At 47.0% G+C, this 21,779-nt stretch overlaps 1 protein-coding gene across 1 annotated transcript in view; it reads left to right on the forward strand.

Moving 5' to 3' along the window:
• The first annotated feature begins 16,040 nt into the window (after positions 1-16,040).
• The window catches only part of LOC128273367 (protein eva-1), a 69,393-nt gene continuing 63,654 nt past the window's right edge, over positions 16,041-21,779 (forward strand). Inside the window, exon 1 of the mRNA XM_053011310.1 lies at positions 16,041-16,173. Coding sequence (XP_052867270.1) covers positions 16,041-16,173 — 133 coding nt within the window. The remainder of the gene's footprint in view (positions 16,174-21,779) is intronic.

Consider the following 21,779-nt stretch of genomic DNA (forward strand, 5'->3'; position numbering starts at 1 on the left):
TTCACCGCGGAGACCGAAACCATTAATGGCTTAAAACATTAGAATTGCAGAGTGGCTACGTTCGAGGAATAAATTTGGGCTCCGGAGGCCGTCCCTCGGCCGTCGGGCCGTCGGACTCGGCGGCCTGATCCTTTCGCCCCGGCGACAGACACTCGGTCGGCATTATGCCGTTCACTGTTCGACGGGGTCTTCGCCCGAGCCCGGCGAGCATAATGTCACGGACGCGAAATAAATCAGCATCGCACCCGGGCGCGGGGGACACGGGAGGCCGGCATCGACGCGCACAATTTATCTCCGGAGGTCCCGACCGACGCCGGGGCCAGGACCTCGGCGATTGATCGACAAGCCCGGGCCGGCACCAGACGTGAGGCTCCCAACGGAGAACAAATTATCAATTTTCCCCGGACCGGAAACCAACCCCGTTGAAGGTGGCCGGTGGCCGATGGCCGGTGTGTTTAGGGCCTTTTGAAAACTTTACGCAAGATCCTCCGGGCAACCTGGCAATCAAAGTGAGGTTATGTTGCGGCCGACAAGTGGCAACGGACAATCCGGGCCAACGCTAATGCCCTCCAGTTTTGAGTCCATTTTTTTTTGCGAACAAGCCGATTCATGAACACCGGCCGCAAATTAACTCCCTTCATGTCCCCCCGGGAGCATCGAGGACACTGTCCCACCCCCCGTCGACCCGAGTAGGATTGATAGTGGTGAGTTTGGGTTTTTGCATTCACGCCCCGGGAATCGCCGCTCGCCAGGGCCACTTTTGGGTGTGATTTTCAGGACGACGATACCGGCGGAACCGCGGTGTGATGCCGGGGGTGAGATCCCCTTTTAAGTCGCCAAGGATATAAAAGATACGGGATCAATATACATTTTTCATTTCGAGGGCACCGCCGCGGGTTGCCAGTCCCCGAAACGGGTTCTCTGTTTTTTGCTTTCGCTCATCCTTTCTCCAAACAAGCCCTCATCTCGCACGTCAATTTCTGGTTGGGGGTGAGGCGGGGATTGCGTCCCATCACCGCCCAATCCGAGACCGATAACGGGTGGCTGGCGGCCGGCCGGAAAATCCGACTTTAAATCCGCCACCGTTGAAGTAAACCATAAAGGCTGAGGCCGGCGAATCGGGGAACCATTCGCCTTTTGGCCGGCTCGTCCTGTCGCCTCCGAGGACCCTGCCGCGCCCTGCCGGGTAGCCCGGGACCCGCGGCATCGGTTTTCGGGGGGGGGCGGATGATGGAAACAGTGTGCGAGCCAGCGAGCCGTGTAAAAGTTTATCCCTTTTGTTCGCCCGGCCCCGACCCGGACCGAGAAAGTCATCCGTTTCGGTATGTAACTCCGTTGGCCAGGGCTTGGAGGACGCGCCCACCCCGGGCCCGGATGGCATTGGAGGGGTGCGTCGGGGAGATGTGCTGTCTCCAGCATTTCTTCCTAACCTTATTTGCCAATTTCGATTTTTCTTCGCCGTCCCCAGTCAGGCCCGCGTCAGGACCTCCCGCTATGACCCCCACCCCTCCCGCCTAAAAACCCTCCGGCAGACTCGTTGGCGTTTGCATGTTGCGACTTTCGAATTCAAATTTGGCCCACCCTATGGAATCGTGACAAAGGTTACGCCGCGGCTGGGTCCGGTCGGGTTGACTTCGGTTCTGTGTGTCAAGAATCGTCCTTCGCCGACCGGGATCCGATCCGGCCCCGGTCCCTCGTTTCAACGTCGGGACGTTAACGCTGTCTTCAAGACGTTCGTCGAATAAATTAAACTGTTTTAATTAACTTTAAACCCGGGGCCAGATCAATGGCTGTGGCAGCGCAGGCACGCCCAGGATGCTGGTTGACGGTGTTTTTTGGGTGCGCCGCTGACAGTGACACGATGCTCCGGGACCCGGGCCGCTGTCTGGGTGGATGCTAGCGGCTGTCCCGCGGTTTGCTGTGGTATTTATTAGGAAAAAGGGAGAAAAGAGAGAAATGAAACTCGTTTGTAGAACGAATGGAAGCGTCGAAGGAGTTAGCACAGGACGAAATGGACCGATAAGATCAACGCGCGCCGCGATGGACTCCGTCATCCGAAGGCTGGGTGTACTGGGACCACCGAAGGTCATACGTCAGGGCGGGTGGTTTAGTGAAGAGACAGAGAAGAGGACACTTGCTTCGGCATTATCCTTTTAAATTAACTGAAAAACGCTTCGATAGGATCGCCGGGCCAGGGAGCCGGGCCAAACCACTCAGACCCGTCGTCGAGGGTCGCCCAAATTTACGTGCTGTGCACGTCTTGACTTTAGTGGTGCGTGCGTGCATTAGTGATCTTTGCAGCGCTCTTTCTCTCTATGTCTTTCTCTCTTTCTCTCTTTCTCTCTTTCTCTAACTCTTCTCTGTCCCTCCGAGCGAGTCAAGTACAATTTATGCTGTGCTGCGCCAAGGAAACCAGAGCCTGTGGAACCGCCCGGGAAAAGGAAAGTGAATCGGTGGCCGGCAATAAATAAATCGTGCGGAAAAGATTAGTTACACCGAGCCCTAAAAGGGGTTACCCTAATGGGGTACGGCAGTGAAGAAAATTGGCCCCGCGTGGAAGTGGAAAATGGGTACGGCCCGCGGTGCGCACGAAGAAGCGAAGGCGAAGGTTTTTTGTGTCTCTCGCCAGTAGTTATTCATGAGAAAACTCTTCCCCAACAGTGAACTGCGTTTCTGCGTTTGCGCTGATCCGTCGCACACACACACACACACACACACACACTCTTAAGGGAGTTGTTGGGAAAAGGAAGTTCGCAGAAAAGCTCTAAAAGATAATCATGTTGGGTCGCGTAAAATCCGTGGACCGGTGGTGGACTAATTATAAAGTTACGGGGTCCTTCCGTAGGTCAGTTGGAATAATCGCACGCCATTATTCTGGCTGGCAACACCGCTTACTACTGTGGTAAAAAAATAACGGGCCTCAGTTGTCTTCGATTATCGTGCATATTACTCGTGGTGTGGTCAGGGTTAGACGTCGTTTTCTTAATTGTGTGCGTTAAAAGAGACCGGATTTGGGGAGAAACAATTCTTGCTTCAAATTCCTCGTGCTATGTTTACTAGGTCTATACGTTGAGAATCGGAGTTTTAAAATGATGACTGTACCTGTCGATTGGGACTTCCCAGTTTAGCGGTTCATTCATCATTACCTTGTTTTGACATCAGGTAAATGATTTCAGGTCGAAAAATAAATTATTTCGGTGTGCAACCCATCATTTAAAGGGTTAAAGTATGTCAACTTTTGTGCCTGAAAATGACGTTTTGCGGGGATTATTATTTTTCTGCTCCTCTTGAAGAAAGCTGCTTCGGAATCGCACCAAATGCTTGTCGGGACTTGTGTTTGGAAGATCGCAGTGCTTTAAGTGGTTTAAAAAATTCCAAAATGGCGATTTTGACTTTACAAAAAAAAGCGTCCAAGGACTCCAAAAAACGGACATTCTGATGGGGCAGAAAGGTGTGGTGTTTCACAAGTTCCTAAAACCAGATGAAAACGTTAATTCCGATCGCTACTGACAACAAATGATCAATTTGAACCATGCATTGATCGAAAACGATCAAAAAGCCGTTCCTGTTTTCTGAAATGGAGGCGCCTGGTCGCCCGTGGTCTGAGGCTTCCATGTCCCCAAAAAGCAAAAATGTTTCAGGATACCATCAAATCACTTGGATAGGAGCTGCTATCCCTCCCCGCGTTATTCGCCAGACTTGGCTCTTTCCGAATATCATTCTTTTTCATCGATGGAACACGTATTGGTTGAGCAGCTTTTCGTTTTTCTACGAGGAAGTCGAAATGGAATGACTAATTAGTTTACTTAAAAAGTCGAAGAATTCTTTCGTCTGAGAATCCAGGATTAAGCAGAGAGATAGGAGAAATGTATAGCTAGCGATTGCACATACTTCAAATTAAATAGAAAGTTGCATAAAAATTTTATAAACGAATTGTTGTGTAATAAAAAACTCCAATTCTCAACGTATAGACCTAGTACACTCTACACTCTCCTCCCCAATTCCATAGGTCACTCCGTGGACCCACTTACAGTCAATATTTGAGGTAGAAGCCGAAACGAAGAATGTGTGTTCCTAAAACGAAATGTTCGGACGTCAGAATTTGGAACAAATGGAGACATAGTAGGCTGTTCATAGTTGCTGTTCGTAGCCTCAGGTATTCGGTATTCGGCAGTAGCCGAACAGAGGGCACTGCTACAAGTATTTTTCTTTTTATTGGTACACTCTTCATATGAACGTATGTGAAGTTTCATTTCAATCGTTCACTTAAATCTTTTTTTATAGGCCATTGAGTATCGGAGTGTCACAAATCAAGTATCGTGCAGTGATTTTTTATTTGGAAGGTTTAAAAGCAAAGGAAATTTATGAACAAATGTTGAATGTGTATAAGAATTCTTCGTCTTCAATTAGTATATTAAAAGGGCTGTTTCTGAATTTAAACGTGGTCGTACAAGCCTTAAAGACGATCCACGTCAAAGACGCCCAAAATCAGACACAACACCTGAAATCGTAGAAAGTGTACATGATAGTACATCGTGATGAATCCATCGTATTGGAAAATCGTCGAATCACTGAAAGAGATTTAGTATAAGCCTGATTAATGAGGTGTACTGAATAATAGAGCGTATTTCAAACCATAAAATAGTGTTTTTCTTACCGGGGCTACGAACTTATTGAACAACCTAGTAGATGTATTCCAAAGAGTAGGGAATATTTTAAACGTGATGCCATAAATTTTGCAGACTAAAGAACCTTCTTTTGAGCTACACTGCTGGTCAATGAAATAGGTAATTGTGTGAAGCTGATACAATTTGAACTGTACTCAAGCCATTACTAAGCCAATGATCACCAAACTAATACTGTACTTAGATATACTAGTTTATGTCATTTTTTTGCTATGTTGGTGATACTTATGTCAAAAGTGACAGGTGTGTTATTACTTATTTTGACAGCAGTCTGATTTGGCCTGGTCAATAAAATAGGTAATTCGTTGTATACGATGCAATTTCACCAGACTTTTTGAACGAAATTGGTTTAATTGGTCTTGTTGTAATCAATTTTCAATTGTGAATTAAAAAAAAGGGTTATTTCGTGGTAGAACATCTAGAATGGTCAGAAGAACTCATTGCAATCCTTGAGGAAAGAAAGATTGTGAAGAATCTACGCAACGAAGGCGCGAGGTACAAAAGCAACGCCGAACTACTAGGAAAATCAGTAAATTTTGTGAGAAATGCTTTGTTGTGGAAAAAAAACAAAGGAAACGCGAGTTAGACCAAGAAAAACCAAACCAACGATAGATCATCGCATATCATTCTTGTCCAAAGCGGATCCGTTTGATGCATCCAGAGCGATTTGCTCAATAATAAATAACATTATTAGCCCAAAACCTGTCCATAGGCGGTATCAAGAGGCTAATCTACCAGGGCTAATTGCAAGAAAAGTGCCACTATTGATTAAAAAACAATTACAGATGAGGTAACAGTTTGCTACTCAATATCGTTCTTGGGGAGGTATTGAGGGTTACGAAAAATAGGCATAATATTTTATGGAGCGACGAAACCAAAATAAATTTGTTTCGTTTGGACTCTCAGTGTAATGTTTGATGACCTGCTAGCAAATAATTCCATCCCAGGTTTGCAAAAAAAATTTTTAAACATGTAGGGTGAAGTATCATGATTTGGGGATATTTTTCATGATCTGGTATAGGTCCCTATTTCAGAGTAAAGAGCACCATGCATGCTCTCGAGTATAAAACAATTATGGACGACGTTTATGCTGCCTTACGTAAAAGAAATCATGCCACTGAGATCGATATTTCAACCAGAAAACGATCGCAAGCATACGTCATAGCTAATGAAATCGTGGTTTGATGGCAATAATGTGTCAGTTTCGCCTTGACCAAGTCAGTCTCTTGACTTAAACCATTTTGAAAACTTGTGGAATACCTTGAAGCAAAAGTTAGCTGGACAATAGTTTTCAAACAAAGATGAATTGAGGCAAAAATTGCGGCAGGAATGATATTCCATTCCAGTAAAAACTTGTCAGGGGTTGGTTGATTCAGTGCCAAGAAGAATGCATGGAGTGCTCCAAAACAATGGTGGATATACGCGGTACTGACTAATTATGATGTAAAATATTGACTTTTGATAATAGAAAAAGAATAAACCGTGTAAATTCATTAAAATTTGCCATATACGCAGAATTACCTATTTTATTGACCAGGTACTTTTAACCGCTTTCTATTGTAATAAGCGAATTTCTAGAATTTTTCACTTTTTTTGACTATCTTTATCTTATTTTTAGTACTTCTATCTTATGTTATCATTGTAATATCTGTGAATTCAATAGATTTTGAAAAATGATCAAATAACGCAGCTTAAATACAGTTACCTATTTCATTGACCAGCAGTGTATATGCAAGTTCTTGATATTTTGTGGCCACAGCAGTAAAATATCCTCACACAGTTTTGACCAGGCCGACATCCTCGCCAGTTTCGGAGCTTTTCTCCAGTAAAAGTGGTCCAGACCTTTGCTTCTGCCAAGTTGCTTTGATACGGCCAGGTTAAGGGCTTTCCTTTTATTTACATAGCACAACAAAGCGAACACTAACAATGGCAGGGTGAGATGCACATGGACGAATTGTTGCTGCACACGTTGGCGCCAAAGAAACCGTACAACGCCACGTCAAACTGCAATCGCCCCACTTGCGTTTATTGCGTTTCGCTTGCTTCGGACGCGATTTACTCGACTATTCGGCTTTTGATTGCCTCGTCAGTGGGCGCCGTAGTTTTTTGCACGTGGCTTGGCGTACTTTTTCGCGCATAACTGCTGAAACAACACCGCAAAAATGGCGCAACGCAAAGGAACGCCGGCCACGGCGTACACAGCGAGGACCGTTGTTCGGTGTGCTATTAGCGAAATTACGCTTCCTTCTCTCGCGTTTGAAGTCTGGCCACGGCCCGAGTGCCAGAAGTCAAGTCGGTCGCCCGAGACGAGACCGTGCCCTTGAACGGGGCGCAAAACTCCCCACACCGGAAGACGCTCGCGGGCTCACCGGAGCCCAGAATGAGTGGCCAGAAAGATGGGAAAAAGTGTAATTAACTTAATTAGTGAAGCATGACCGATTTCGAACCTTTGCGTTATCTCTCCGTGGCCCGTGGCCGTGAGCCGTCCGCCCGCCTGTTCCGCCTGTGCGTTGCAATTACAAATCCGGAATCCGGTGGATTACCAACCGCCATGCCGGCGGATAAAGAGCCCGAACTGTGTGTTCCAACTCTTCTTGGATCGCCGAAGGCCCACGATGAGCGCGCGTTCATAATAAATGCCATCTTTTATCTGCCTCCAGCCGCTTCACTTTAATATTATAGCGCAAATACTCTCGAAAGCCGCTCGAAACGCCGGCGAACCACTGACTACTACTCTGCCGCCAGCTTCGGCTACCATCGTCTTCCCGGTCTCCATTCCCGGCCCCATGGCCGTGCCCTTTCGTCCTAGGCGCGGGCCGGCGCAATCATCGAGCGCTGATCAATTCGGGCGGTAATCAAATTTTCATCAACTTTTGAAGTCATCATTCGTGCTTAATCTGAGTGAAAATAAGCGCCCATTTGCGTGCGTTCCGAGTCCGACCGAGTTCCGGGGCGAAGGACCTAACCGCCCACGGGCGGGCCGATAAATAGAGCGAAGCTAAGCACCTCCGGACATAATGCTGAAACGATAGACCGAACACAAATTGAGTGCAGGTCGAAGTTTTTGTTGCCCAAATTGTTTGTCATCATTGCGGGGGAGCGGAGCGGACCGCGAGACAGTGCGATGGGCCACGCCACGAATTACTTTAATGTATCTCAAGCTTCACAAGAAATGCTTCTGACACACTCACAGGAGGATGGAAAATATTGACGCCACTAGTGCCACCGCCCATTAGCGGCGATCAACGGACAACGGTGGCGTGGCTGTAAGCCAACGAACAGAAACAACCAAACCGAAAACAAAATGTAAAACAAACAGATCAGAAGTGCTTGGCAAAAACGGACAAGTCTATGGAAAAGCACCAGAACACAGGATGAATAACAGATAAGCGCTGGCGGATGGTTGCGGATTAGTAAGACGTTTCCAATTCCCGGGTGGACCCGCAGCGCACGGGACGTGCTGGATGGATGAAGGTTTTTCTGGCTTCTGGCCCTCTGCTCGTTGTTTAATTTCGTCTTCTTTGAGCCTATTAAGCGAAAGTTTGGACGTGGGCTTAGCTTCTCGGGGTTCGGGGAGGCAGGTCATCTTTGTTTCGCCCAAGACTAACCGGAACCGAAGCTGATGAGTGATCCCGATCCGCGTGTGCCGCGTGTGGTCCCCGGGGTGGTCCGGGGTGGCCCCCGGAGAAAATGGGTTTCCCTTGAAATGGGCCGATGCTCAGCGAGATTAACAATTTTGGATGATTGAAAACCGGCGTACCAAAACAAATTTGCAGCATGTCCCGGCTATATCTGATGATGATAAACGAAGGATGTTTGTTGGCAAATTTGAGGTTCAGCGATGGACCGACCAAGGAAAAGTTCTTTGTTGAGTTGTTAAACATAAATTGGTTTCTACGGTTTCCCGGAAAATGTCTAACATGAAGTCCGTGCAGCGCCGTACCCGCAACAAGCATGCTGCACACTCGGTATGGGGCTGCTGAAGCAAACAAAAAATGTAAGACCCGGTTACATGGAATCTGATTTCGGGCAAGAAATTTTGTGGTTCTTCTCTGTCGCGAACTTGTCCCCGCAGACCCCTTTAACCATAAAATATGAGGCAAGTTGTGTTATTTTCTGGGCCCCACTGAAGCCCGACCGAAGGCCAATCAGGCGACCTGCTAGCTTGATTGGTTTCAGTTGGAGCTACAAATTATGAAATACAAATACGATCGTAGCCACTCTGGAAAATTCTGTAGAACTTAATAATTTTAAATGGATCACAATCGTTTTGCTTTAACTCACTTTAAGTTTTAGTTGAGTTGCAAAATTGGGTTTGCTTACTAATAAAAAGGTGAACTAAACCATGACTAGTTGTTGCTGGTAAATAAGTGCTGTTAGGGTTTCAAGACTGTTATCTTAAACCGTCAAAGCAAAACGTAACACTTTGAAGAATCTTTCCTAGAAGCAGCACCAGCTCCACCGGGAAGCAGCAATAGTTTTGCGTTTGCACAGCTGTCGGTTTCAGCTGCTGTATGAAGCTAGCGTAATTAGTGCGGGCTTTTTGCATAAACTTGTACTGGTCCCCAAAATTTAGGTTTCCCAAATCTCTTCCGTCGTTGCCCGATTTCGGACAAAACTCTCACCCAAACACAAATTACAACCACCTAAATGACAACACCAACTTGTGAAGAACAATCTTTCACAGGTTCGGCATTTCTTCGTTTCGTGCAGACTTTCGCGCTCTAAGTGCGCCCCGCAGAAGCCCTCGCATCTTCCCGTCTGTCTGCAGGGGAATGCACCATAAATCCCGAGAGCTTGGCCATGGTACAGCTGCAAACTAGCGTCGCATGTGTACGAATGCATTGCTTAGGGACCTCTTCTGGGCTCAGCATAACTTTCTCATCGTCCCTTGCCGGGGATGATCCATCACGATGCAAATCAGTCCGTCCAAGCACAAACCCGGGCACAACGTAGCGCCAGATATGCGGGCAAAATTCTGCGGTACAGTCCCGTGCTTCTTGGGCATCGGGCACATCAATAGCAGACATAGCACAACTTTGCACAGCGAAAACACGCGATCTCTGACGGATGAAACAATTTCTTTGCGGTGCATAGTCGCGCGAAAATTACGATGCGAAATAATTGAATTATTGTTGAAAGTTGGAATTTGTTTGACCTCCGTACGTCGGTGTGAGCGTTTCATACAACGAATCATAACATTCCAGTGCTTACCGGCGTGGAAAAGTCAAAACGAAAAGCTCCTGCACAATAAATCGCTCGGAGCTGTTGGTGAAGATTGTGTGTTTAAAGTGACGAAAGACAATATTGTTTCGACTTAAATACCTCGGTCAATGGTATTGCTGCAACGACGCGCTTCGATGCGTTTCCAGCGGCCGCAAATGTAATCTATTATCAATCCATAGTCCTGATATTTATTCAGATAAAGCTCGACTTCAAAGTAAAATGACCACAAAAGTTATCATCGATCGTTTTGTTTTTCTGTAAACGTTTTTTCTCCACCCTTCGTAAAACGGTGTTGCTGTTGCTATCCGGAAAAACATAGTTCTAACCTTCAGCGGACACTAAGGGACGCTGCCGTAGAGGCTTGCAAAATAACAACAATTTAATTACACAGCCCTTCTTCCGTGCCAGTGCCGGTCATTTGAAGTCATTAAATTTTCAAATCTATATATTGTACGCCGCACCTAGCCAACAGGAGGATTGCTTTTGATATTGCAAATGCACCACGCCGTGCGTGTGCAATTTTGCCACTCGGAATCGCCGCGCATTGGAGGCTGGACTCTCGGCGGACGAGGATGATTATGATGCTGCGTACGATAAATAGTGCACTAGCTTTGAGGCGGCGAGCAAGAGTGTGACGCTCGACGCGGGCGGCCAAAACCGCTGTGAGGTGGTTAATTAATGTCAATCAATAAATGATAAGCAGATATCAAAAATATGTTTGTTGCGAAACTAATTAAATATTCATCGCGCACGTAGATTGCAGGAAATGCATTTAGGCGGCAGCGGACATTAGGGGGTGGATGGAATAAAATAATCTACAGCAGTGCCACAGCATAATCACGCGGCATGACGATTGTATTTATTTTTGCCACTTACCGGTTCAACCGGGGTAAACAAATAGCCGGCGAATGATTGCCTGAATTCGTTGGGGCACTTGTTCGTCAACATTGTTCACCAAACGTAACAGAGTGTGAGCCCTTTTAATTGACCTGACGTTTTTACACACGCGTTTTTTCCTCTTAACAACAAATAGAAACAAAAACTGAAATGAAAATAGAATAATGGAAAGCCTCTGATTTGTAAACGATTTGCTATAAAATTTCCGCTCTTGGCAACTGTTTCCAATAAAAAGGCCAATAAATTAAGTAAATGAATCGAATTCAAACAAAGTTCAATGAATGAAGTTCAAACAAATGCTTCCTTATAAGGTTTTTTTTTATTTACTTATTTTTTATTTGATAAGTAATCACATCACATTTTCACGTAATCATCACATTTCACTGACAAAGTGGAACCTAAACATGTGGGTTCATTGTTCAAAACTTTTCAGCGCCGCAAAGCTTAGGGTTTGACTATTCGTGACATATTTTCTGAAAGAGCTCGTCTCTGTATTTGCTACTTCACGAAAACCTATTCATCAAATCGTTTCGCGAGGAAAAGCGCAGAAACACGCATCAGAATTTCCATATATTACGTTTGATTAGAATATGAACCTGTAATTCGCAGCCCGAGTGTTGATGTCGAGTGAACAAAAGGATGCTCCAATTGGATGATGAATCCAATCGTCGGTGGCAAGTCGTGGTGTAAGAAAGCCAACACGTACCACGTTTAGAGCTATTTTCCGCGAGGAAAATTAGTAAGTTCGGTCACAAGTGCGTCAGATACTGCAACGCTAATGCGAGTCGTTGTGTCGTAAGAGAATCACTCCCGATTAGCCCACTAATTACTATTAGGCGTTTTGAAGAAACTAAATAGAAATTCCGTATGTTGAAACTGTACAAAGTATTTTGGGATGCTACTTAAATCTTTATCGAAAGGTTTATTATTATTTAAAGCCCTATTTTGATATTTAGTAGATTTTATCTCTCTCTAAAGAAGCAATTATGTTATGATTGTTAGTTGCCTTTATCCGTGAACATTTTTTTAGAAGAAACGACTTTCATTTTGGGTCAACTCACGAACAGATGTAGCTATCAAAACCCAGAAACAAGTTTTCACATCTCCGCGTGAGTGTGTTGCGGGGGGGGATCGGACACTTCACTTATGCACCATTTTTATGCGTAAGGACTCTCCGGACGCGATCCCGCATGTTACCGCAATAGACGCGCAAATGTCAAGCACATCCTACATTCCGTATGCCATTTTGCGTAAATCATATTCCATCACCCACAACGCCGGAGGAGCCGTGGTATGTAGCGACCCGGCTCGTGCCTCTGTGCCCTGCCCTGTGTGCCCTGTGTGATGTGGTCTTCATGGTTTCCCAGAAGACTAATTCGTCACCGGCTGCGCTAAACGAGGCAAGGTTTATACAGTTTCTCAGAAGCTCAACTTGAGCATAGCGCTCGCGCGCGTGTGTGTGTGTGACGTAAGTGAGATGAACGTTTTTGTTAGCATGATTCCCGTTTTATTTTATTTTCCAATCTCCATTTTTTCCATCCTCCACAACGAACGAACGAAAAATAAGAGCAAATTTGTATGAGCAACGAAAGCAACATTGAAATGAGCGTTCGCCAACATCATCACAGGGCGACCAGAACCACCAGCGCTACATGGGCCGTCAGCATGCCATACTTGGGATTCTATTTTATTACGATTTTGTGATGAAATTGGCAGCTATTTGCCCTGCCCATGCCTATTTTATTTGGAAACAAAATTTTCATCCGAATGTGGCACCGGCTTTTGCCCGCTGGATTGTGGTTCCCGGCGGCAGACGGTACTCGATTAGCCGTGAATTCATATGTGCATTTTTCTCTCCTATTGCTTATCCTTCTTAGGCTTCGGCGAAGGGATTACGGGGTACGGCGTACGGGCCAGCGACCCTTGGCTTCAAACGAGTAATAGGAATGGTTTTATTATTCGTCAGTCGTCGCACGTCAGCCATGACACATTTTTTTATCGGAATCGAAACGGAAAAATTTTAAAAGTATGCAGGATCAGTGTTTGCCTGCTACATGATAACGTGTCCGTTATTTCATAGGTTATTGTTACAAAACGTAGTGCAAAAAATCGACACTCGGTCGAACATTGTCTAGCCACCAGGTGTCACGTCCGATTATCACCCTATTTGCTTGACAGGGACATGCACTTGAACAGCACCAGTTCGCCGTAATATAAAGATGCTGAAAAACGGGTCGAGGGAAGATTTTCGATGAAAGTAAAACAGTTTTATTGGAAAGGAATCCACCATTTGTCCGAGAGAGACGGGGTGAAATGTGTACCATCAAACGGGGATTATGCGGTTCTCCTAAAAAGCATCTATTTACTTCATCGGAAAAACCGCACAAATTCAACTTCGACACCTGATAATATCGTGAGTGCAAACATTTCGTGTTACATAAACGTTGACACCATGTCACTTCACCCATCGGCACTTCTTCACGAAGGAAGGCACTCGGTCGGTGGCTGCTTATCGCAGGTCACTCAAGCTATCTAAAAAACACCGTAATGGCCCAAACACGCCGAACCGGGTCAAAGGCGTGAGCCAATATCGTAATTGTCCAAGAGCTCCCCACTCAAGCGCCTCTCCCTTATCGATCTATGCTCAGGATCCAGCGAGAGTTCCGAGCAAACAGCGAACAGGCATAAGGCGTTCTTCGTTGTTGTGACCCCCAAATCAAACCACCCCCTCCCCGCCGTAATCACCCCACCGAAGACGTGCTAATCGACGCAGTTTTATGCGTTTGCTGCCCGCACGTGCCTCGCCCACCTGTTGTGCGGCCGACTCTTGGCTAACTTTGGCTCCTTCGTCGTTGTCCTGGTCCATTTTTCCAACCGTTACGCACATCCTTTAACCAACCAGCACGGCGGCGGTGCTACGTGTGTTGGCCACCGAGTTTTCCATCACTTGCCCGGAGTACCCTCTCGCCAATCCCGGACCCAACCCCGGGGAGCGGGCAAGCTTCTTCCGTCGAGCGCACATCAAACATCAGGCAAAGTTTCGAGGCTTACGCTTTACGCAAAGAGTTTCCCGGGCACTCTCCTTGCTGTGCGCGGCGGGATCAACAACACACGCACGCACGCAACCAACTAACGAAAGGACGAATCAACAACATGCGGCGAGCGTATCCCTGAGGGTACTTCATGCAGCAGGAAAAAAAAACATAACACACGCAAACAACACCGAAATAGGCGAAAAACTTTGTATGCTTTGAGCCACTCAGCTCAGCCACCCCACGTGGGCGTTTCAACACCTCCGGCATGCGGACTCCCGATCCCGTTCCTGGTACCGGGGCCAAAGTTGGTGGCCAACGGAAAAAGATTGCTGTAACTGTGGCAAAATTGAAATCGTCCGCTCAAAGAGACTGTGTATTCGTGCGCTGCTATTTGTGTTGCTTTACGTGTTCATTGTGGTAACGAACAAAAAATGAGTTTTTCCTCCGACGAACGCGCCGGATTCCGGGAATGCTTCTGATGAGTCGTGTGACAGGAAGTCACATTACATCGCGGGCGGGGGACAGAAGCAAAATGCACGCGTTATGTGTTTTTAACCAGATTACGTTAAGTCCAACAAATAATGAGAACAATAACCTTGCGAGTAACTTTTCCATGGTTTTGTCTTTCCGTCTTTCCAGCAGACTTTTCGCTGACGTAGCATCGCGACACCGAGACCGAGGACTTGTGGATCGTGTTCCCCATTAGCACCAGAGCGTTCATCTTCGTATGCTGGGTATGCTGGGGTTTGTTTGGGGCAGCCAAGACAAACCGCAGCGTTCGCCTTGCTTCACTTCCGTGGCGTGACTTCAGGCGACGCGCGGTACCCTTTCTTCGTGCTAAAACGACACGGCGATAGGGTTACACGGCATTAAATTAAACATCCGTCTCGCTACTTGTTGGTCGGTCGAAGAAGGCACATGACGCGGCTGCCATCCGCCATTGTTCCGCCATCGGCACACCCGTCCCGGAAGTGTGCCCGGCGAAAAGGACAACATAGCGCTGTTTGCCGACTGTCTGCCGCCACGCTCCGGTAAACATACAAATTGAATTGTCATCATCATCCCGACGGTGGAAGTGTTAAAATTGCGCCAAATAAAAAAAGGAACGGATACAACGCGAGCGCGAGATAATAGCGAAATTAAACCAATGCACGCCCCCGGGCAGGACGGTGCGCGAAGCCAAGAAATGGCCGCCGCGAAAGGAAATGATGCACACTGTAATTGCGGATAATTGTGGAAATTCGCTTTAACGTCAACAATTGCCGCTGTGCTGTGCTGTGTTGGACGCCCGGCCCGTGCTTAATGGTTAGCCAAACACGTCGGCGCGCACGTTTTACTCATTTACGATGATCCCGGCACTGGGAAGGACGATTGACATTGCGCCGATGTCGTGCCGAAACGGTTCGGCGGTAACGGCGAAATCAGCACGCACCGGCTGGGTCCGGCTCCAGGGGTCGATCCAGAAACGTTGAGGTCGAAAATTAAAACTCGAACACAATTAAAGTGCGCACGAAAAACGACCAACCAACGGCGTGTTTATTCATTGTGGTCACCGAATTAAGCAGCGTATTAACATAAATCTACCAAAAAAAAGAAACGAAAAGGGAAACCGCCAGATCGCCAACCGCATCCGGTTCGCCCAAGGTGTAGAAGCTACCCCTGGGGGGGGTGCTGCCGGGAGACACGGATACGGAACAAATTGGGCCGCCGGTTACGACAGTGTGAGTGGATGGCGTGAAATATGGATGAGTGAAAAATTAAAAACACGAAAAGGCAGCAAAATCCAGCAGCAACTCCACGGGGGATTCGGTGAAGTTTAATAATGACCACAAAATGAATAAAGGAGATAAGCCACATAAAATCTGTTTCGTAGGGAGCCAGCCGCCCGCCCACGGGATTACGTTTGGGGTTTGGGCATTACAGTGAAGTAAATAAGCGAAAGTAAATGGAGTGTGTTGATTGTTGTTGAATACAGTGTGAAATAAATGAAAAAAGATGGTGCCAGTGTGTACATGTGTGCGTTTGAGTGATCGCAGTGTGTTGGTGTAAGGAAGGTTCCACTGTTTTTCGAGCAATATCGTACCCAGTGCGCGTTGTTACTAGTTGTGTTGGATCGGAGCGGAGTTGTGGCGAAAGTTTCTTGAAGTGAGAATTTAGCAGCAAATTTACTTGTCTTACCCACCAAACGGCCATCGGTATGGAATTGAGGCAGCTCAAAGCGATCCCACACAGTCCATTGGATTGGATTTCCATCTTCATGCTGCTGACAGCATGGCCACCGACGTTGCGGGCGGAACCCGATACACAAATATTCCGCGTGGATCCGCTTGGTAAGCATCCTTCAACCGAACTAGCATGTGTTTGTAACTCTTCTCGAGCAATTTATTCACTGAACGACATGAACGCTCGTCGTAACACATTCGACTGACTTTGACCAACATTTATATGAGCCCTTGTTAATCTCTTTAAACATTTGTGTTTATTTGCCCATTTACACAACCACCACAATTTCCGCGCAATGTATCCGAAAAGCTACATCCGCCCTTTTTGGATTTTGGTCCCCGGTGGTGAGAGCAGTTATTCGGTGGTCGGAAGCAAGTCGGTGTTCGATTCATGTTCTACCTCAAATGCCACTACAAATCATTTGCAGGAACCGACCACAGCAAACAGGGCCAAGCCGCGGCTTCCGGCCGGACACTGGGTTGGGTTGAACGACTCATTTCACCCCACCATTAGCTTGCGCTTTCGTGTGCGAAGCACTAGAGCAGTGCAACAATCGATTCCAGTTAGAGCGGTAGCCGGTGATGGCCTCGGGCATGATTAATGGATGAGCGATTGGACGACACAGATGACGATAGGAACCTATGCATCATCAGCATCATTCTGTCCGGGAGCTACTGTGTGGCCTCCCCAACACAACCCCGGCGATCCTGAACAACAAACCATCAGCGACCGATTATAAATCTATCAATTAAACACACATGAGCTTTTCGGTCGGCTAGCTCTAGGGCGAGCTTTCGACCAGCGGTCGGAGTCTGAGCCGAGTCTGATTCGAAGAGAGTCTTTTTAAGCATTTGCAAACCTCCACTCGGTCGGTGACCAGTCGGTTTTGTGGCTGTGAAGTTAATTATTTGACACGTTATCATGAAAAATAGAAGGAACTCGTCCCACTTTGGACAATGACAAACTAACCGTGAACCTGTCCAGAATATTTCGTTCGAAACCCAAATAAGGACTATTGGGCTGTAAAGCATGGTCCACTTAGAGTCGAGAAAAGTTTTATGTCTTCTAGCTTCTAAGTTCAAATTTATATTCGCCAATAAATGTGCGGGGAAACTAATGATCTAGCAAGGAATTTGCTCCTGTTTTCACCACAAAGACGACGGTGAACTCAACGCTGTATAAGGAAGAGTGCCTCAAAAAGCGAGTTTAATCATTTATTAGGTCACACAAAGGTCTGGTTCAGTTTTGGCCTGATATGACAAGCTGCCACTACAGCAAAGAGGTAGTTCAGTGGTACCGTGACAATAAGGCGGTTTTCATCGCAAAGGATATCAACCCACCAAATAGCACTGAACTCCGCCCAATTGAAAATTATTGGGCAATAACCAGATCGAAGTTGAAGAAGACTGGAAAGGTAATGCGGAATGCTGCAAAGATGTCGAGAAATTGGAAAAAATCTGAGGTGGACCAGAAAATTGTGCAGAAAATGATGGCGCGGATTCTACAGAAAGTTCGAGATTTCATCCAACGACCAACAAAATAAATTTATGAAATTTTTCTCTTAAACCTCCAATACCTTTATTTTGATACCTTGACATGATTTCTAAGTCAAACCAACCCCGAGATAGAGCTAATTAAATTGTTCCCGATTCTAAGTGGACCATGCTTTAATTTTCCTTAACCTGACTGACCATGCTGTTCCATTAAAACCTTTTGGGCTGTCCGCCGCAATCGTTGGCAGATAGTTACTGCTGTCAATGGTTTTTTGAATAACTTTCATCAACTTTTGTCTGAAATGTTTCCGGCAAATCTGTGCATAGCTCGGGCACGGGCAATGTTTTCCCGAAAAACCCAACAACAGGAAACCAGGAAAAGTTTGCCCATCGAACGCCCGTTCGCATGGTGTGATGGGAACAAAGCATTAACCTGCGTAGTTTGATGTCCAGCTTCTTCGTCCGCCATTAAAAACAACCTGGTTCGGGCAGCTGAACTCGATGCGTGGGCCTCAAATAAACTTTTCGCTCAAATTCAATTCATTTAGCACCAGTTGTGGACCCAGGATCGACCTAAAACGCAAATCTGGATCTCGAATTTTGACATTTCTACCCTCTCGGCTACCAACAGGGTCGGCCAAGACCGTCGGTTGGTGAAAACTTTATCGACATCTTGTTTTTCTTAGCTCACACAGCCTGGGTCTTGGTGGTGATGGTGGTTCGTTGTTTGCAAACTATTATCCCTACTCGTACTCGGCCCTAAGTAAACGAAGAGGAGCCCATAAAACCCATGTGTATCCCGGTGGCGGTTTGATGTGTGGCAACTAGCAACAAATGAAACACAACGACCGGTACGACTTTCTGAAACATGTTTACATTGGTTCGGCCGGACGGACGGAGTGGAGCGGTTTGAGGACTGTTGAATCTGGTGAACTTTTTTGCCTCAGAACTCGGAACCCCATCATCGGGAGGCGCTGTTCGAAAGATAGAAATAAGTCCGTTTGCTGATCGCCACTGACCACTGGAGTAATTCTTCACTTTTCGAGAAGCCAGGAGCGCAAGGCTTGTGCCCTGTCCTTGTGTCCAGCCATTTGCGATTCGAACCGAAAAGTTAATATTTTAATTTGCTACACTCGACTGACAAAATGAAATTCTCTTCTCACTTTGCATAAATTAAAGTCCTTACCAACGCGCGACGCACGGGCAGAGATTGTAACGTTACAATATTTCATTTTCATATTTGCTGCAACTTTCCGAAATTTCTCCGAAAGGCCCATCGAGCCCATCGTGCACTGCAATCGTCCGCCGGAGCGCCGTGCAGAGGCGTTACAAAGTCAGAAAAATATGTCGCATTTTTTCCACCCTTCGACATGCGCCATGTGGACACGTTACTTATCGTCCCGGAGTGTGCATAGCGGGGTTCGATAAGGCGAGCGCCGCCCATTCGCAGTGGACCGTCGGACTTTGGTATATTTATATACCAAAAACCCGGCCTGACCAGTGTCCGGTGGCACAGCGCCGATTGCACCTTTCAACGAAAGGAGGGGGGTTTGGCGACGGCTTTGGAAAAATGAACGCCACGAACATTCTGGGATACCGAAAGAGGATACCGTAGTTTAGTGGCAGCGAGCGGATTTGGCTGCGCCGGCAAAAAAGCGGCTCCGTATGATATATCTGCCATGTGGCTGGCTTCGAAAGATGACTTTTTATTATGTTTGATCTGGGCCGGGCCGGGGCTGTGGGCCGAGGACAGTAGAATTCGGCCTTCCCTACAGCTACAGCACCACCAGCCAGGTTCTTCTGCTTCGGGTCGGAGTAGTCTTCTCGCAGCCCCATTTACGTGTGAGTGTGTGTGTGTGTCCAGTACTTGGTCGGAGATCTTGGGCTGCCAATGGACGCCAAATAAGCCCGAAAAGGGTTTTTGAGGAGGAAGTGGAGAGCCGGGATTGATTAAATTTACGATGCCCGATGCCCGACGCACGGGCAACACCCATCTGCAGAGCGTCCGATAAAGGATTACGGATTAAATCTACTGCCACCGGCTACACTTTTAACATGTAACTGAATTATGTAAATGGAGCGTTGTCACTTTTTTCGCCCGACTGGCTGGCTGGCTGGTGGCCGGTTTTGGCCTGGAACCCTGTCAGAATAGAACCCGTTCTGCGTGCTTCACTCGACGTCGAGTGTTCCACCGAGGCGAACCAAACGTCTTTTCCGTTGGCTACCTCCGTTCCGTAGAACCTCGTCCTTCCCGTACGGCTTAGGCGCTTGGCCCGACGCCTCACGACGCCCACTTCGGCGACAAGGGCAGGGCATACGAGGGCCGTGACACCGGGCAACCGTGGCCGGGGAAGCCGGGATTACACTGTTCAAATGTTTCAAAAACTCCGGCTTTCCGGGGAATAAAGCTCATCAACAATGGGGGGATAACATTTAAATTTTTATCACCCGAATGTGAAACGATGCGCGCCTAAGAAAGCATATTTTTTATGCCTCTAGCTGTTGATTCAATAAAGATGATTTCGGAGCGCTTCAGGCGACCGCTTTGGGCCGGGCTTTGCATTGATCCGGAATCCCTAGAGTAAATAAATCGTCAACGCCTGCGAAGCCCTTCGAATGACGAGTGGCGCCGGGCTGCAAATTTTAGATTCAATTGATCCTCAACTAAATGGCGAGAATGAGGCACTCGAAAAGCTTGATTTATGGGTTCTCGAAAATATCTTCCCTTAGCGGGGCCGGGACAGTGCTGCGGGCCCTGTGGGCGATATGTAAGGCTCTCCAAATGAACGGACCGGCCCAACCATAAATCGTGCAACATTTAAAACCGCACTGCCCCCCGTGCCTAGTTAAATCGTTTCATTGCGCTCCGCAAGGTGATAAATAAACAGTTCCGGGAAAAAAACCGGGCAGTTTCATGATGAGGCTGAAAAGCAAAACCAAAAATAAACAAACAATATCCCAAAGCTGAAGTTACATTGCGCCTCATACTTCCGCTGCCCGCTGCGCAGGGGTAGGAAATAATAAACGACATACTTCATGAAAGAATGATCGTAAAAGCATCAGAAACACTGCACAGGAATGCGCTGGCTAATGGCGTCAGCTGTAAAACTTTTGCATTTCGGTCGCGTGATGCGTATGGAAATTTGGGCCCATCGGCGATAAAAACGTTGGTTCCGCCAACTCGGCGGCTCGAAACAAAACCCGAGCGATGAAAAAGGTTTAAATTGTTTGTCAATTTCCACCAGAATCGTTTCCGAACTCGAACGAACGAAACACCAACCAACAGAAATAGTTTTCCACCGAATAACCCGACCGCTTGTTAGTTGGTGGACACTGGCATTCCCGTGGCCGTGGAATGTTTGGAGCCTGCCGGATTCAATTTATGCTCGCCAAAAACTGTCGTTTGTCGCTCTCTCTCTCTCTCTCTGTAGCTCGACGTGTAGCATACATCTACCGGTGCGCGTCATCATCCATCTAGACGTTTGCTCATCGCACAGGCAAACTGAGGCGCGCAATGCGGGCGTAGATCGAAATAATGTCACAGAAAATCCACGAAAAGCAGTCATGTTTTATTGATGAAGAGCCTTGGAACGAGCTGGTTGGAATGTATTTTACGCTCTGTTGGTGGCGATGTCGGCTGGTGGACCCTCGTCACAATGTTTTCGTGAATTGATTTGACGTTAACTTCTCGTTAACACCTCTTAATTCTTTCCTACGGCTCCGAAACGCTTCGTTGCCACACTGCCGAGGCGTAAACGAAAAGCTATCCGTTAAGCCGTTGAGTTTGAGGGATGAAATTACCACTCGGCCCTTGTGGCGTATTACGAAGCTGGCGCTAGAGAAACTTTCAACGAGGACATCCCAAGCCGCGCTACATGTGACCGCAACTTTGCAGCATGGCCCAGCGATGGCGAATCGCGTTGACGAGTATTACCGGAGGTACCATTAAACACACCGATTGCTGAATAGAACCGAACCAAATTTGTGGATAGAAAGAGTATGTACAAAAAAAAAATAAGCAAATTGTGCCAATAGTACTCGACGATGTAATCATGGAGAGCCACTTTCCAGCCAGGCGACAATAAACCGGGTGCGATGCAGCAATCCTACACTTCGCTGGAATGCTCCTTTGTGCGCCCGGAGTATACTCGGTGCACAGTGAAACTATTTGCTCAACATCCCCTTGATGGTGGATCGGGTTTGTCGAAAGTTCCCACAGC

Source organism: Anopheles cruzii, chromosome 3, assembly GCF_943734635.1.
Source record: "Anopheles cruzii chromosome 3, idAnoCruzAS_RS32_06, whole genome shotgun sequence".
Classification (NCBI taxonomy): domain Eukaryota; kingdom Metazoa; phylum Arthropoda; class Insecta; order Diptera; family Culicidae; genus Anopheles; species Anopheles cruzii.